This window comes from Octopus sinensis, linkage group LG1, assembly GCF_006345805.1.
Source record: "Octopus sinensis linkage group LG1, ASM634580v1, whole genome shotgun sequence".
Taxonomy (NCBI): domain Eukaryota; kingdom Metazoa; phylum Mollusca; class Cephalopoda; order Octopoda; family Octopodidae; genus Octopus; species Octopus sinensis.
This window is the reverse complement of record NC_042997.1, coordinates 139,548,683-139,568,277: the sequence shown is the minus strand read 5'-3', so window position 1 is coordinate 139,568,277 and position 19,595 is coordinate 139,548,683. Positions and strand designations below refer to the sequence as shown.

The window sequence follows — 19,595 nt, the reverse complement described above, 5'->3', positions numbered from 1 at the left end:
GTCGCAGAGACTGCATTTCCAACTCTTAATCTCATCTCATCTGGTCTATCCATTATACCTTCCTCTCTCAAAATAGGTTTTAACTGTTCATGCCATTTTTTGGCCAGCTCACTTTCTCTTTCCAGAATTGAACATTTATTTTCAATTTCTCTAAGTTGTCATGAATGCAGTCCTTGTATCATTTCTTTGGCTTATGTTGTGATCATTTTCCAAGTTGTAACTCTCCATAAAGTAACTGTCTGAGTGGTCTCACATCTGTCATGCTTACAAATATTACCTTATTTGGAAACAGGTAAGGGCTGGTGACATGCTGGGTATCTGGCCATAGAAAATCTGCTTCAATAAACTCTTTTTAACCCATGCAAGTGTTGAAAAAAATTGACATGAAGATGATGATGATGTAGTCGGTGATGTTATGTTAAAATACCTTAATGGTTAAATGTATCTCTTATATGGTTATGTATATTTATAGTCAATGACGAAATAAGTTTGAAACAAAGAAAAATAAGTAGAAGAGGAGTGGCCATAATGATTCAGTTACTCAGGGACTGAGTTTCATTAAGTGTTGACATAAGCTTGTCTGACCTATGTGAATATATTTTCATAACATTTTTTGAATCAAATATCATAAAAGGATATATTTATAGGTCATTGGAAACTAAACTAGATATATTCCTGCAAAATGTAGGCTTCACACTAAGACAAATTTCAAAAAGTGCATTATATAGGTGCAGACAGAGCTCTGTGGTAAGAAGTGTGCTTCTCAATTACATGGTCCTAGTTTCAGTTCCACTGCTCAGTACATTAGATAAATATCTTCTACTATAGCCCCTGGCCAACCAAAGCCTTTTAAGTGAATTTGGTTGATGGAAAATGAAGAAAAAACCCTGTCCTGTATGTGTATATATATCCATGGTGTGTGTCTTTGTGTTGTGTTTGTCCTCCCTCCCATCATTGCTTGACAACCAGTGTTGGTTTGTTTATGTCCCTGCATTTTAGTGGTTCGGGTAAAAAAGACTAATAAAATAAGTACCAGACTTAAAAAATAAGTACTGGAGTTGACCTGTTCAACATGTTGATTGTTGGTAAGAAGACTGCATTGAAAAACAGTATGATGGGAGAAGAGATTCATAGAAAGGAGAAAGAGTGAGAGAGATATTAATGGAAGTGAAGGAGATAGATAAGTAGATAGATTGAAAGAGATTTTTGGCAATAATGAGTGATGGAGATAGTAATGTGTGTGTGTATGAGGAAGGGAGAGAGATGGTTATCAGCAAAGAAGGTTGGTGGTAGAGGGATTGAATATGAACAGAACTGATGCCTTACTCTATTACACAGGCAGTGCAATGAGCGAGAGACAATGAAAACAGTTAATGATAGATGGGGATTGAATAAAGACAGATCCCAAACCCTAATCTCACCACCACTTCCATCATCTTTTTAATATCCGTTTGGCCATGGATCAATGAGTCTTCTCCAGGTTCACATGTTTCCACTTGTTGTTGTCCTTTCTCATCTCCTTCATAAGATTCATCTTCTTGAAATCAGTCTTCATTACTTTATACCATTTCTCCTTCCTCCATCTCAGGTTCTATCCACTTCTTTATGCAACTAACATCCTCCTTTTGACACTTATTAATTCTGCTACTGTGAATCAACAATTGGTAATATACTTACAAATACATGAAATATACATTCATCTTTCTTTGGAACATTTAGTTGTAATATTTCAGAACATTTAAAGGTGGCAAGCTGGCAGAATCATTAGCATACTGGGCAAAATACTTAGTGGTATTTCGTTTGTCCGTATGTTCTAGCTTCAAAATCGGCTGATGTTGACTTTGCCTTTCATCCTTTCTGGGTTGATAAAATAAATACCAGTTGAGCACTGGTGTTGATGTTATTGACTTACCTCCATCTTGAACTTGCTGGCCTTTTGCCAAAATTTGAAACCATTATTTCAGAATATTTACCTGTGTCTATGCTGAAAGACAAAAATAAATCATTTTAATAACAGTTTCAAGTTTTGATGCAAGGCCAGCATGTTTTTAAGGGAGAAGTAAGTTGATTACATTGACCCCAGTGCTTAACTGGTACTGATTTTATTGACCCCAAAAGGACATAAGATAAAACTGACCATGGTTGTATTTCAATACAGAATGTAAAGAGTTGGGAGAAATGCTGCTTAGCAATTTTTCAAGCGTGTTAATGATTCTGACAGCTTGCTGTCTTTAATCACTTTAATAATTCTATCAGGAAAGGCATAAATATCACATCTATCTGTTTCCTTTGTTATAATTCCAAAACTTTATGTATAACATAAGGAAAGTAAGTATGATATTATATTGTTTCAGACCTGTTGATATGAGTCCAATGGCAGCAGCCCAAAAACAAAACCAGCAACTGTTGTTTGCTTACAAGGCCCGTATGGCACAGCAGAATCAAGGAAGAAAACAGCATGACTTGGTATGTTTAATTGACATTTTAAATTTGATTTTTGTGAATTCGTAACTGAAGCATATTCAAACCTTACTATATCCAATGTGTTGTGACTGAACAAAATATATGAGGTATCATCATTGTATTAATATCCACGTTTCCATGCTCACAGTTGTTGGGATGGATATTCTATGGCTGGATGCCCTTTCTCTCATTAACCTTCAAGTTTCCAAGTAAGGTAATATTTCCCCATGACCAGACATGTTTTTTTGGAAGATTGGAAATGAAGGACATTGCTTGCATGACAGTGACACTAGTTTATAATTATCACGTAATATCAAGACAAGGAGACAGTAACACACACACACATGCACATGACACACACACCACACACACACACACACACATGCACATGACACACACACACACACACACACACACGCGCACACATGCACATGACACACACACACACTCTCACACACACGCGCGCGTGCGCACACACGTGCACACACACACACACACACACACACACACACTCACTCTCTCTCTGAACTTTTTCATTTCCCCTTTATGAAATCTACTTACAAGGCTTCGGTTAGCCTGGAGCTATAGTAGAAGGTATCCCAAGGTGTAACAAAGTAGAATTGGGCCTGGAACCATGTGGCTAAAAAGTAAACTTCTGTATATACTTGAATAAAAGTTAGTTTCATGTAACAGTCAAGTCTCTTTTTGGGGGCTAAAAATTTAGAATTTTCCCTCTATCTTGTGTATAAGTCGATGCTACTATTTCACAGATAACATATCAACATTTGCTGATGAGGGGGATTTTCCTGTGTATATAGTCACGATTAGGAAAATAAATTTTTTTCCTCTGTTATACTTTTGATGTACAATTCATATCAGCATTAAGTTCATTAGGTTATGGATTTCTCATATTATAATAAGTGTGATTCAAAATACAAAATCACATCATTTCTCATATCAAAGTAAATCATGCATTTACCTGTTATAATTCACTGTAATTCATTGTTTAGTTATATTTTATTTTATTTTATTCATCTAACCCCTTAACATTCAGATTTCTCTGTCAAATATAATGCTTGTTTATTCACATTGATTTGAATTAATCATGCAATGCCTTGTTGCTTTGAGATTTCAGTGATGTGATTATTTATTTTTAGAATAACATTGTAGGGTAAGTGTGAGAGGCCAGATCTGGCTGGTTTGAAGATAAAACAGGTAGATTATTTTGGCTAGATATGGCTGGTTTAAATGCTAGAGTTAAGAGAATATTTGTGGTACTGATACAGTACTTAGCATTGATGTAATATAGCCTAAAAATCTGGCCTAGAAATCTGACTGGTATATCCAGTTATCCTACTTGACTTACAATGTTTTTTTTTTTTAAATTTATACCTGACTGGCAATACCTTTAATTTTTTAAAAAATTGCTTAATTGAGAAGTAAAAGGGCAACACTCAGAATGTTTTACAAGGTTTTTGAGACTGGTGGGAAGAAGGATGAAAATTATCCTCACATTGGAGATATGGCTGGATGCTTGTATCAGATTGGATTCTGCTGAAGGTATCAAGGACCAGGTGATGGATTAAGTTTCCTCCCAAGAACAAGAATGGTCCTCTGCCAGGCTTCCACTCAGTTTCCGTCTCCTAAGTTTTACTTTTAAGGCTTTGTTTAGCCTGAGGCCAGGGCTGGTCCTAGGGTTGCTGGTACCCCAGGCAAGCTGAACTTTGGCATGTACAACCTGACTGTCATGGAAATTTCCTTGTCTTTGTCACGCCCTCCTTGGCACCCACTAGCACATGGTACCCCAAATGACTGCCAGAGCTGCCAGTACCTTGAGCCGGCCCTGCCTGAGGCTATCTGTTGCTAAGGTGCCACACAGTGGGATACCTATTTCTTTATTACCCACAAGGGGCTAAACACAGAGGGGACAAACAAGGACAGACATAGGTATTATGTCGATTACATCGACCCCAGTGCGTAACTGGTACTTAATTTATCGACCCCGAAAGGATGAAAGGCAAAGTCGACCTCGGCGGAATTTGAACTCACAACGTAACGCAGACGAAATACCGCTAAGCATTTCGCCCGGCGTGCTAACGTTTCTGCCAGCTCGCCGCCTTGTGGGATACCCATAAACTGATCCACCATAGGCTATGTTTGGTATTAAATTTATAAACCAAGGATGGATGAAAGGCAAAAGTTGACTGAGCAGAATTGAAATTGGAGGTTAAAATATTAAAAAAGTTTAAGTTTCCATATTAATACAAGAGCTGTAGTGAATTGAAACTCTCTATTTATAATTGATATTTTTCATTCCTCCAAGGTGAAGAAAAAGAAAGCAGACTTGAGACCAGTGGGATTTGAACTTACAATGTAAAGGATGAAACTATATATCAATTTCTTGCATTGACACTAGTACGCAACTATGCTAGGCAGGTTATAGTTGATGAAATTGACACTAAATTTTGTAGGAAGTCTCTATGAGGTCGTTTGACCTACTAGAAATAGCAGCCAAATGTCCATATCAGACTTTACTATTGTAAAAAACAAAGCAAGGACACATTAGATAATATAGTCATGCATATTCCTAAAAATGTTGGGGCTCGATCATAAGTCTTCTTGTTCAGGATTAGCCTGTGGTTTAATAGCAACTTGGATGCTGTTAGCAGAAGCATTTGGACTAGATCTTCAGCTTGAGGATAGCCTATGAGTTATAATTTCTTTTGTCTTTTCTCCTGCTAGTCACAGAGCCCCAGCAAAAAAGGATATGATGTCCTTGTTAAATAGTCAAAAGTTCACTATCTACTTTCCTCTCATTAAATGTAAAGAAAAAAGTTAAACAGTAAAAAATTAAAAACAAACTTAAATGAAAAAAACATCTGCCTTTATTATTGCAACAGTTTTTTTTTAATGTTGAATGAACTTAACACTAACCATTCATCCATGAATTAAATGTAATATTTCTTTCACTTTTGTAGTCTAAATCTAGCACAATATAATTTGTTTCTTTGAAGATATCTAATATTAGTCTATCAACACAAATTTCATGTTATCAGATATTTTAGTGCATCATGGAAAACATAAGTTAGCCATTCAGAAACACACAAAGACTTATCTTCACTTAAACATTTATTGTTTGTAATATGGTGTCAAAAGTTTTGTCACTTGAAACTGTGACCTGATCACAGCACACACAGCACAAAATTTGTGCTGTGAACAGGATGTAGTTTTGAGCAAAGAAAATTTTAATAGTTTTTGTGTGTTTTCCAATCTGCACTCATTTTAGTTTCAACACACAGTTTCATATCAAAACACTTAGCATGCAAGTACATCTTCTTAAATATAAAGTTCCTTTTTTACATAAGCACAATAGATAAAGTCTATATGGTTAAAGAAATGAGATTGTGTAATGTTAATGCTATTCTTAACACTTCTATTGTGTAAATCGGATAGACCCACTCAAAATGTAATTACCCCTAATAACCAATCTGTCTTTCATTGAAAAGTGTCATGTTTGAAAGTATTTTTTGTTGAGATATGTCAAGTTTATTGAGGTTATGTGACTTGCAGAAAATGCCATATCTATTTTTGATAAATATTCACTATCATTACTGGAATAGCCATTAAATTTAATTTCACAGTGAAAGGGTGAAAGTCATAGATAATATGCTATAATATCTAAGGCATCAGATTAAGTCAGTGATTCAACTTTCTGTAAATTATCATTATTAGCCATCCACTGTTAATGTGAAAAACCTTGTTGGATGTGATAGCAAGTAGGTTATTGATGTATAAAAGGGAGAGAGTGGGAACAAAGTCAAAACCTGGGGCATACCAGTGGTGATCAAGAGTGAATCAGAAAGAACTTTGTTAACATGTTATCATGAATGGAACTCTTAGGCAGAAAGCTTTGATAAAAAATTCATGACAGATATAGTTAAAAGTTTAGTCAAATCTTTAGGGGAACAATATGATTTTCTCTGAAGTCCTCTAAAGCAAGAGCTCACTGGTGGGTAACACAAGAAAGTAGGTCCGCAGTGGATTTGGCTCTATGTAAGCTATACTGGTAGTCATTGAGGAGAGAGGGAGAGAGAGAGAGATTCAAGTATTGAAAAATGTTATTGTTGATAGTTGTCCCCATTACCTTTGATAAATTAGAAGCGAGTGCAATAAGATGATAGTTAGGAAAGTGAGAGGGTTAACTTTCTTGGGAATGGGACTATATTTCTGTAGAGAGAGAGAGAGAGAGAGAGAGAGAGAGAGAGAGAGAGAGAGAGAGAGAGAGAGAGAGAGAGATTGAAATGTTTGAATGTAGGGTAAGTTCTAAGGCACTATATTTGAAGGGATGTTGTCAGGGTGGTGGACTTGTTGGCTTGAAGCAATCAGAGATATTTTTGCAATTACTGTTTTCGATGGCCTATAAGATGCATGAGTGCATAAGATGTACCCCAGCCTAGGCTATACTTTTGTAAAATAAATTACCACTAAAATAATGTTTTAATTCCACCACTTACCTGTATAACTTTATGTTATTACCGGTAATTGTAAGCAATTTATTGTATCCACATTCGATATAAACATACCGTAAGCGATTGTTCACTAATAGATGGCAGCACATGTTTTGTAAGCATACATACTATTTTGAGCAAGTTTTGAGTCTACATTGAATGCACTGGATGCAGGGGGATTTTTAAAGCCATTTTTGGATAAAAAAAAGGTGTATCGTATAGGCCATCAAATATGGTAGTTTTAATGTTTAGTATTTATTCTTTTCACAAATTATTATGTTTTTCTCTCAGATCATTTGTTCTGTCACTCATGCACACAAACATTACACATCCAGTGGAGCATGTTAATCCAATCTCTTTCCATCCTTCAAACATCTTTCACATTCAGTGCCCATGTTTTACTACTGTACAATGGTGCACTTTGCACAAAGCATCATATTTACTCCTCACTTAGAGAGAGAATTCCATTGTTGCTTGCAGAGATATTATCTCACTGAATTTTTCCTTTCCCTACTGTTTAATGTAGGTCAGTGGTTCTCAACAATTTCTTCACCTATGGACCCCTTTAATTCATATTTTACCTTAGTGGACCCTTATAACCATTTACTATTTAAAAATTCCAATTACATTTTTATAATTAAATCTTTTTAGGAATTGTATAAAAAAAATTAATATATTTTGTGTATTGTAGGAATATAACCAATTTATTGCAGATAAGTTTTTGCAAAATTTTATATGGACCACTAAGGGCCATATAGGCCCCTGCTGAGACCATTGGTCTCTTTTACTCTTTTATTCTTTTACTTGTTTCAGTCAGTTGACTGTGGTCATGCTGGAGCACCGCCTTTAGTCAAGCAAATCAACCCCAGGACTTATTCTTTGTAAGCCTAGTACTTATTCTATTAGTCTCGTTTGCCGAATCGCTAAGTTACGGGGACGTAAACACACCAGCATCGGTTGTCAAAAGATGTTGGGGGGACAAACACAGACACACAAACACATACACACACATATATATATATACTTATATACGACAGGCTTCTTTCAGTTTCTGTCTACCAAATCCACTCACAAGGCTTTGGTCGGCTTGAGGCTATAGTAGAAAGATACTTGCCAAGGTGCCATGCAGTAGGACTGAACCCGGAACCATGTGGTTCATAAGCAAGCTACTTACCACGCAGCCACTTCAGATAATATGCTTTTGGAACATTCAATACCACTGATAATTAGGTTACCTAGTTAACAGACACTGTCAGTTACTTTCGTACTTAGAGAATAGACAGTTAGGATATATAGAGATACGTTGAAAAATGCGTAGCTACTAGAAAGATATGACCAGATAAAAGAAATTTAACACCTAGCATGTAAATTTTGTTAACTGTACTGGATTACAGATTGTGCAAGGGAAATAACTCTGGGACAAAACGTTATAAAATGTGAAAATATGTACTCAAATGAGTTCAGGAATTAGACTATATTGTTTAATCTGTAGGTAAAATAAGGTGTGTGTGTGTATTCATAGATAGCTAGATAGATATTGGTAGGTGGATAGATGTTTTTTTTATCTATATGTCATCATCATTTAGCGTCCACTTTCCATGCTAGCATGGTTTGACTGGAACTTGTAAGCCAAAGGTTTGCATCAGATTCCAGTCCGATTTGGCTTGGTTTCCATGGTTGGATGCCCTTCCTAATGCCAACCATTCCAAGAGTGTAGTGGGTGCCTCTAATGCGTTACCGGCATGAGTGCTTCTAATGTGCCACCAGCACCAGCCACAATTATGATTTCACTTGGCTTGACAGGTCTTCTCAAGCACAGCATATCACCAAAGGTTTCAATCACTTGTCATCGCTTCCATGAGATCCAGTGATTAACATAATTGTTGGCGTTTAGTCTCATCTTAGCCTTCACTGAACAGACCTATGTTTAAAGGTATTTCAGCTGTGACTACCTCACCTTTTTGAATAACATAATACATTGTTTGATGTGTTCTTCCCTTTTTTTCTTTAAGATTATAAGTTATGATCTGAGGGAGATCTGGCTGCTATTTCTAGCAGGTCGAGTGACCCTGTAGAAGCTCTCTTGTTGGCTTTTCAATGTAATGATTTCTGATTTTGGCACAAAACCACAAACATGTCAAGGAATGCAATAGTATCAGTAGTACTGATCATATATCAGTTGTGGAGCAAAGCATGATAAAGGCAAAACATAAAAACTCACTTCTGTAACTCATTTGGTCTAGAATATTTTCAATTTTGACACTTTACTGCTCTATATGTGACATACGAATTAAAAGTAATGTAATTATATATTTCATGCTTTTGCACTTATCTTGTGAAGACGCATGGCTCAGTGGTTAGAGTGTTGGGCTCACAATCATGAGGTAGTGAGTTTGATTCCTTGACTGGACTGTGTGTTGTGTTCTTGAGCAAGATGCTTTATTTCATGCTGCTCCAGTTCACTCAGCTGTAAAAATGATTTGCTATGTCACTTGTGTCAAGTTGTATCAGCCTTTGCCTTTCTCTTAGATAACATTAGTGATTGCTGGTCTTCCATAAACAACCTTGATCAGACTTGTGCCTTAGAGAGGAACTCTCTAGGTGCAATCCCATGGTCATTCATGACCGAAGAGGGTCACCTTTTTTGTTACATTTATTTTTCTTATAAGGATTAGATATCACAGAATTTGAACCCTTGGAAACTTATTTTAAACATTGAAGATATCCTGATCTGTCCAGCTAGAAATAGCAGTTAAATGAATGGACACATTCATTAATGTAGTCATAGATAAATACTTTCTGCAATAACAGGATGGTCATTTTGGAATACTGTTGATCATAGATCTGCCTGACAAGGACCTTGCTAGGATTAAACAACAACCACGAGATATCTACTGCTCTTGGTCAGAGTAGACTAGGAACAGTAGTAGTTAAGTGTTGGTTCCACACTCCTCAAAAACACGGAACTCCTGAACCAGGGCCCCACAACTCGATGCAAAGTCATGCCCAGGACTGGTGCTCACTGAGTTACTTGATAAAACAATTGTCACACAAACAACAGCTAGGAGCCAATTACATTTAAATTGCACTTGAGCACTGTATACTATAAGTTCATTATCATTTTATCATGCATAACACTTAAGTACAATAATGTCTACTTGGCTAAGCCTCAGATGCCAACAATTTAATAAAAGGCATGAAACTATTATCAGTAAAATCACAATTACCATATTTTTATCTGTATGTCATCATCATTTTTCTGACCAAAATTTACAACCAGAAGAAAATAGGTTGATTTATACATCAAGATTATCTTGTTGGACCAACAGTTCCATGTAAAACACAGCAGGATTTGGAAAGATTGTGACAATGTTTGAATGTTTACACTATATGTTTGCAATATATACTATGTCAGCTTGAATGCCAGAAAATATAGTATATATTTATATATTACTTTGGCAAATTAATAGTTTTCACTGAAAATAATGAGGGAATTATAATATCACGGTTGTTGTATCTTGGGGACAGTAATTTTGCTAATAAAAATACCTACACTGGTTCTAATTTGCTTCTTTTTAGTATTATTAATCAACTAGTTAATTAATCCTTTCTGCTATAGGTACAAGGCCTGAAATTTTGGGGAAGGGGACCAGTCGATTTGATTGACCCCAGAACACAAATGGTACTTAATTTATCGACCCTGAAAGGATGAAAGACAAAGTCGACCTCAGTAGAATTTGAACTCAGAATGTAGCAATGGGCGAAATACCGCTAAGCACTTTGTCCAGTGTGCTAATGTTTCTGCCAGTTCACCACCATAGCTAGTTAATTAATGAAGCAATTAACTGATTGAGGGCACTTCATTGATGAGATCACAAATGGTGACAAAAGAACTTTGGCAAACTAACTGATTTGATTAATTGATCAAACTATTTTTTAAGCTTTCAATCATTTAGTTGACTAATAATAATTAATAATAATCATCATCATCATTATTTAACATCCCTTGTCCATGCTGTCATGGGTTGGCTGATTTGACCAGCACTAGTAAGCTGAGAAGCTGCGCCAGGCTCCCTTCTACTTTGGCATGGTTTCTATGGCTGGATGCCTTTCCTAACACCAACCACTCTGAAAGTGTAATGGGTGCTTTTACATGACACCAATATCTACCATGACTATGATTTCACTTGGCTTGATGGGTCTTCTCAAGCATGGCATATAGCCAAAGGTCTTAGTCATTTGTCATTGCCTCTGTGAAGCCCAATACTTGAAAGATGCTTTTTATGTGCCACCAGCATGGGTGCTAGTTACATGACACCGGCATTGGCCACAGTGCCTCCACAAAGCCCAACACTTGAAAGGTGCTTTTTACGTCCCACTGGCATGGGTGCCAGTTACATGACATTAGCATCAGCCATGACTATGATAATAATAATAATAATAATAATAATAATAATAATAACAATAATAATCCTTTCCATTATAGGCACAAGGCCTGAAATTTGTGGGGAGGGGACTAGTCAATTATACCAACCCCAGTGTTTTACTGGTACTTAATTTACCAACCCTGAAAGGATGAAAGGCAAAGTTGACCTCAGTGGAATTTGAACTCAGAATGTAAAGACGGAGGAAAAATGCTGCTAAGCATTTTGCCTGGCATGCTAATGATTCTGCCAGCTCACTGCCTTAATAATAATAAAGAATCCTGGCTTTGGTTGATAGACAGCAACTCGAAACAAAAGATTGAAACTCTGAGTTTAACCACTGAAGCAAAGATCAACAAAACTCAGTCAGATAGCAAAAGAAGAATCTACAGGAAAGAAGATGAAAGCATCAATTATATTTTGAGTGAGTGCAGTATACTTGTGCAAAAGGAGTATAAATGCAGGCATGATCGTGTAGGCAAAAGAGTGCATTGGGATGTTAGCCAAATATGTGGTTTCAAAATAAGAGGCTAGTGGTATGAACATGAACCAGAGTTTGTAATAGAAAAAGAAAATTACAGGATCTAATGAAATATCCCCAGAAAGACTGACTATAAGCAAGAGGGCCAGATCTAATTATAAAGGGCAAATAAATAATGTAAGATCAGAAATTTTGCAATTTCCTATGATAGCAGAGTCGATACCAAAGAAATTAAAAACGTTGAGAAATATCAGGATCTAGCCAGAGAGCTAAGGAAACTGGAAAACTGAGACAACACTTATTTCTGTGGTAATTGATACACTTGGCACGACACCCAAAATGCTGCCTTAATAATAATGAAGATAATAATAACAAGAGCACTCAGAGAGCACAAACCTCTGCCAAAGCAACACCAACGACCTCTCAAAGATTAGCCTGAGATGATTTTTAGAATGAGAATATCTGAAATAAACTCGACTGCTCTCACAAATGAGAATACTAAAAATGAACCTGACCGCTCTCAAAAATTAAGTAAAAAAAAAAAACAGAAAAATAATCCAGAATCCTTGTCTGGTACCAGATCAATCCCAAAATCTAATCAGTTTGTGCCAATCATAAGGCCAAACATCCCTGAAAGTTTCATCCGAATCCATCCAATGGTTCTTGAGATATCTTGTCTATGGACAAACAAACAAGCATGACTGAAAACAACACCTCCACCTTTGCTAAGGTGGAGCTAGTAATAAGTTAAGTAGAACTAGTGTGTGTTTTTATTGGCAAAATGACAGTCCTGTGATGCAACAACACTTGTTTCAACACAGTTTCAAAAGAATCATGCAAAACAAATACAAAAAAAAGGAAATCTTTATATATAAAAGAGAGGTTGTGTGTCTGTCTCCTACGATTTAGATTCCTAACTACTCCCACATTTTGCGGTGCAGTTTAACCAAAACCGGGTATCTTATAGTCATGATTCATATCAAGCCCTTCTGGGTATTAGCGCGCGTCTACGATGAGTCTACGATTTAAAAAAAAATTTACCATAATTTTTTTCCATTTTAATGCATTTTTCGCTATTATATAAGGGAAGTAATTCTCTAAAAATGTCTACGATGAGTCAACGATTTAAAAAAAAATTTACCATAATTTTTTTCCCATTTTTAATGCATTTTTTGCTATTTTTTGGCTATAACTCTCTAAAAATGCTTATATAGTTATTTCCCTTACAAACCCGAGCAACGCCGGGCGATACTGCTAGTGAAATATAATTACATTCTTTAAATGTTTTATTTTCAAATTAGTATCCAATCTAAAAGAACATCATGTGAGCTTTATCTTTTTATTAACAAATATCCATCCAGTCACCTTATTTAGAATATCTAGCCAGTCACTTTATTTAGAAATTTTCAACTTTAAGATCAGGTTACTTAGCTAGACATATAATAACATTTTCTACAACAAATGCACACACATACATGCATGCACACATGCTCATACACACATTTAAAAAAATTATTTTGGAAATGAAGATAAACAAAGCAACGCAAGCTCTGGGTCATTTGAAATAACCTAATATATTGAAAAGAATAAAGTCAAGACTATGCATATGTATTAACAGCCAGTTTTATCTTACAGTAAATACAGCCAGGTGTGTTAACTGTTCAATGTGTTACCAGAAAAATAAGCAATGGGTTGCAGAAACTAGCAAAACATTGTAATTGTTAGTTCAGCATATTTATGTAGGTTGCTGTCTGCAGAAAGCTCTCGGCATATATCAATATCAGTCACTAGTTTATTCACCTTATTACTATCTATTAGTTTCGTTTTTGGAGTCAAGACTATTGAAAAGGTTGCAAGATGCAACGAAAATTTTAGGAAAATAAAAATAAGAAATAAGTGGAAATTTTACTGGTGAGTGTGTTACATTATAAGGCATAAAAAGAAAATGACTCTCCCCAGACACAACAGAGTATCTGTTAGTTGTTATAGGTATATTCAGGCTTGTATAGTTGGGTTAAGAAATATTTTTGATCTCAGTATCTTGATATGAAGAACACTACTCTCTGTCATTTATAGTCTGTTTATGAGTTTGGACAAGTGTTAATAATTGTCAATGTAAGCATATATTATTTGTAATCATTAATTATTATCGTTATGTATATGTTACATCATGGGCATTAATAATTGATGTTGCTTTTTCTGTTGTTCCCATAGCTTGTAACGTACTATAATTTTCAGTGTATTATATAATAATACAGGGCTTGATATTTTGAGGGGAGGGGGTAATTGGTTATATTAACCTTAGTACTTGACTGGTACTTATTTTATTGATCCTGAAAGGATGAAAGGCAAAGTCAACCATAGCAGAATTTGAACTCAGAACATATAGATGGACAAAATGCTGCTAATCATTTTGTGCAGTGTGCTAATGATTCTTCCAGTAATAATAATAATACAATAAATAAATTGCATTAAGTTTTTTCTGATATATTAATTCTTTACATTAAAGACTACATTTCTTTGTTATATGTTTTCTAATAATATTACAATTGTTTCTGTTTTTATTCCTTAGGCTCTTACACTTCAAAGGAAAATGGTTGAGAATATTGCAATAGCTAAAGCTCGTGAAATTTCTGTATCCTTTTAAAAATGCACACTTAATGAAGGTATTTCATTTGAAATACTCTCTCATACTTTAGCCTCTTAACACCTGGCATAAAGCCACCATTCCCTCACAAATACCTCCTTTCTACTTGCTTGAGAGGACTCTTTCCTGTTTTGTAAGTTACTTGTTGACCTCACTAGGGCCAGTAGCATGAAAAAAAAAAAAGCATCCAGTTCACTCAGTGGAGTTTATGGTGTTAGGAAGGGCATTCAGCTGTAAAATCCATGCCAGAGCTGACTCTGGAGCTCAACACAGCTCCACTCTCTGCTAGATCCTGTCAAACTGTCCAACCCATGTCAGCATGGAAAGCAGATAATGAAAAATGACATTGCCACTGCCGAATGATGATGACTGTTTTTCGTTATTTTGATGTTGTTGTTAAACTCTGCTGCATTTACTTGACCTGCCATTCCATCATCACCACTTGTTAGAATTCTTTACCAAGACCTGAAAAGTGATTTTGAAATAGAGCTAATCAGCAACAACAAATGTACAAGTCTGATAAAGTTCTTTCCTTCATCCAGTACCTAGAAATACATTCATATGAAAGTACCATTTTAAACAATTAATATTGAAACATTTCAGTAATGGCCTTGAGACATAAAGCAATTTCTTTGAAATCTGTGAAGACAGTGGATTACTTCAAGAACTATACAGCACTACACTAACTATACTGACACATGACAACGTTCATTGGTTGAGGCAGTTGACAGCTTTCACTCTCTCTGTCTTTTGTACATTCTGACGAGACCAAACATTTTTTTTATTCAATGATGCCTATTTATTGTTAAAAATGTCCTAGAGAGAATTCATATTAGCAAAAATGTGGCAAAAGCTAATCCAAAGACCAAGGGATAGATCATCATCATCATCATCACCACCACCACCACCACCACCACCACCACCACCTCTCCCATTTTTATGTCTACTTTTTCTGCTAACATGGGTTGGATAGGTCTTAATGGTCTGAGCTATTTCCTCTTTGGAGCTGGTGTTTCTATAGACTGATGCTAGCACATGTCACTTGGTTTGGTTTCTGGGACAGGATGTTTTTCTAGCCACGTTACAGTGTGTACTAGGTGCATTTTATGTAGTATCAAAACTATATAGGTTGAGTAAAGGGACTTCAGATTCCTGTGCATTCTCTGCTAAGTTTTTCAACTGCTATGCTACATTGCACTACTACACTAAACCACACTACAAAGATATTTTTATGACTTAAATATTTCATTTATATATATATATATATAGGTGCAGGTGTGGTTGTGTGGTAAGAAGCTTGCTTCCCAACCACATGGTTCTGGGTTCAGTCCCATTGTGTGGCACCTTGGCCAAGTATCTTCTATTATGACCTCAGGCTGACCCAAGTCTTGTGAGTGGATTTGGTTGATGGAATCTGAAAGATGTCTGCCGTATATATATATATATATATATATATATATATATTATATATATATATATATATATGTATCATCATCATCATTATTTAATGTCTGCTTTCCATGCTGGCATGGGTTGGATGGTTTGACTGAAAACTGTTAAGCCGGGTGGGGGTGGGGGGGCTGCACCAGGTTCCGATCTGATTTGGCAAGGTTTCTACAGCTGGATGCCCTTCCTAACGCCAACCATTCTGAGAATGTAGTGGGTAATTTTTACGTGCCACTGGCATGGGTACCACTGACCTGACATAGGCATCGGCCATGCTTACGGTCTCACTACGGTCTACACAAGCACAGTATATTGCCAAAGGTCTTGGTCACCTGTCACTGCCTCCATGAAATCCAATGCTCAAATGGTGCTCTTTACCTGCCACCGGCACGGGTGCCTTTTACTTGCCACCGGCACGGGTGCTTTTTGTCTGCCACCGGCACGAGTGCCTGTCAGACAACACTGGCATTGGCCACTACTATGATTTCACTTAGTTCAACAGGTTTTCACACACACAGCATATCACCCAATAATTGAAGGGTGCTTTTAACAGGCCAGTTACACGTCACTGGCATTGGCCATGACTTTGATTTCACTCAGTTTGACAGGTTTTCACAAGCACAGCATATTGCCCAACAATTGAAGGGTGCTTTTAATGGGCTACTTACACGACACTGGCATTGTCCATGGCTATGATATCATTTAGCTTGCTGGGTCTTCTGAAGCATGACATTCTCCAAAGGTCTCAGTCCCTTGTCATTGCCTCTATGAGGCCCAACATTCGAAGATCATGCATCACCGCCTCATCCCATGTCTTCCTGGGTCTATCTCTTCCACAGATTCCTTCTTCTGTTAGAGTGCGACACTTCACACAGCTATCCTCATCCATATGCATCGCATGACCATACCAGCGCAGTTGTCTCTCTTGCACACCACAGCTGATGCTTCTTATGCCCAACTTTTGTCTCAGGGTGCTTACACTCTGTTGTGCATGCACACTGACATTACACATCCAGCAGAGCATACCAGCTTCATTTCTTACAAGCCAACATGTGCCCTCAGTAGTCACAGCCCATGTTTCACTGCTGCATAGCATGGCTGTTTGCACACAAGCATCATACAGTCTGCCTTTCACTCTGAGTGAAAGGCCCTTTGTTACCAGCAGAGGTAGGAGCTCTCTGAACTTTGCCCAGCCTATTCTTATTCTAGCAGCTACACTCTCAGAGCAGCCCACCCTACTGACTTGGTCACCTAGGTAACAGAAGCTACTGACTACTTTTAGTTTTTCCCCTTGGCATATGACGGAATCTATTTTCTCTACTTTTTTGATGTTTATTGTACATTATTCTATCAAAAGTAATGCTTTTTAATCACATTGTTTTGAATTAATCATAAATTATCTTGTAGTTATCAGATTTTGATAAGATAACTATTAATTTTTAGAATGACATTGTAGGGTTGGTGTGAGAAGCCAGATCTGGCCAGTTTGAACATAAAACAAGCAGAATATTTTGGCCAGATACAGCCAGTTTAAATGCTAAAGGGATAAAAATTTTAAACTAGCTTAATTTTATTGAATATGGCAGCTTGTCTGCTTCTTTTCAATCCCCACAGTCCCACAAAATGAGAAGCATTGCTTTATGCATTAACTGATCCAAATTCACAAATGGTGACCTAACTCTTTTTAACAACTGCATATGTTCTGACTGCAGTGTCCTGTTATCAATCTTTTCTAGTCTGTATTTTCATTTCTTTGGATTGTGACAGATATTACATAAAAAACAGGATTTTGAACTCATTCAACTATTTCACAAGACCACAGGCTTTAGTTTCTTACATTAGAAGTGTTATATTTTAACTATATGTTGCTTTTGATGAAATCAGTATCTGATAATCCATAGATATTGATGGCTGTCATAACAGCTGTAACTGAGAACTATCCTAATCATAAATCTATTGCTATAGGCCTTATTCACAATCCTGTCATTGGTGTGAAAAGTAAAGGTTTAAAATTTATAAAAAAGATTTGAACTTATTTGATTTTTTTTTGCAAATATATACATGGTTGTGAAAAATTTTGATTACTACATGGCTTTCTGGACTTGTGCATTAGTTGAATGTTTTAGAATTAAGCCATTTCTTCTTGTTCAATATTGCTGTTGATCTTAACGTGGATTAGCTTTCAAAGAAAATGAATGAACGACAGAAACGCTTGGAAAAAGAAGCTACACGGTAAGACATTTCATTGACTGATTAAGATTTCTTTTGCTGGAATGTAACTCTAGATTTAGAAAGTGCGAAGTTTTCGCATTAATTTTTCCTTCTAAAAGTTAATCTTTGTAACTGAATTATGCCCATATTTATATGGTTTTCAACTAAATGTCCCAGTGAATTGGATCTTTAACACACCCCTTTGAAGGATCTCTTTTCCTCAGTTTGTGAACATATATATGATGAGATTCTTTCAGTTTCCATCTACCAAATCCACTCACAAGGCTTTGGTCAGCCTGAGGCTATAGTAAAAGACACTTGCCCAAGGTGCCATGCAGTAGGTCTGAGCCTGGAACCATGTGGTTGGGAAGCAAGCTTCTTACCACACAGCCATGCTCAACAAAAAATAGTTTCAAGCATGACATTTCTCTACAAAAGATAGATTGGTATATAAAACTGCTTTCTGCAGTTAAAGGTAATATATATATATATATATTGAGTGGATATATCTGATTTCTGCAGTGAAAGAGTTAATGATGTAAATGATGTTTTTGGACCTGGAATTGAAGCTAAAATACTGATACCACATCATAATACTCACAAATTTGTTAATAATAGAATATGAATATTGTAGATTGAGTTTGTTGTAAGTTTAGGGTTGTCACTGTTATCATCTGTACTATGTGTTTTCTGTTTTGTTTTCATTGTGCTGTCTGTTATATGTGATTTGTTTTCTCTGATGTACAGTATATCTGTTTTGTGAAATGTTGTACGTACTATGTCGTTTGTTGATAAAAACCTACTTGCTATGCAGGAAATGATAGTGTTCAATTAAATATTTAATATATTTGATTTTATTTTCAATGACGTTTTTGTCTTCTGTTGCTTTGACTAAGATAGAAGAGTTATTCTGTAATTTTGTAAGTTTCTGCAAACCTCTCAACTACAAATACATATAAACCTTGTTCACTGATTGAATGTTAATTTTTCTGTATTTTTGCAGCCGTTTTTCCTTACCCACAAAACTTTCTAAAGAACAAGAGAATCGCAAACAAATCTTTAAAAAGACATTAGATTATGAGATGGATGTGGTGAGGATGTCTTTAATTTTCAGAACTATTTTCAGTTTTGTTGTTTTTTGTTTTCATTCATAGCTTGTATTTAATTTTAATTTATCCCCTTGGCACTTATAAGAGATACTAAGCATCTTGATGTTAGATATCCTGAGCTTTCTTGATAGATATTAGATATCTTCATGTTAAGATATCTTGACCTATTCATATATATATATCAATATGATGATACTTGTGTATTCCTATGTGACTTAGGGCTTTTTCTGTTACTCAAGGTAACATGGATATAACTGATTTTAACAAAGCCCCTTATGTATAAATGGTTGAGGTTAGTGTGGTTTA

The 19,595-nt window shown here is 36.0% G+C and overlaps 1 protein-coding gene across 2 annotated transcripts in view; it reads left to right on the top strand.

The window, feature by feature from the left end:
- LOC115218232 (VPS9 domain-containing protein 1) overlaps positions 1-19,595 on the top strand; it is a 60,440-nt gene that overhangs the window by 22,431 nt on the left and 18,414 nt on the right. For both annotated transcript variants that reach the window (XM_029787959.2, XM_036505221.1), the window contains 4 exons: positions 2,355-2,466; positions 14,449-14,511; positions 18,149-18,201; positions 19,184-19,271. In XM_029787959.2, coding sequence (XP_029643819.1) covers positions 2,355-2,466; positions 14,449-14,511; positions 18,149-18,201; positions 19,184-19,271 — 316 coding nt within the window. The remainder of the gene's footprint in view (positions 1-2,354; positions 2,467-14,448; positions 14,512-18,148; positions 18,202-19,183; positions 19,272-19,595) is intronic.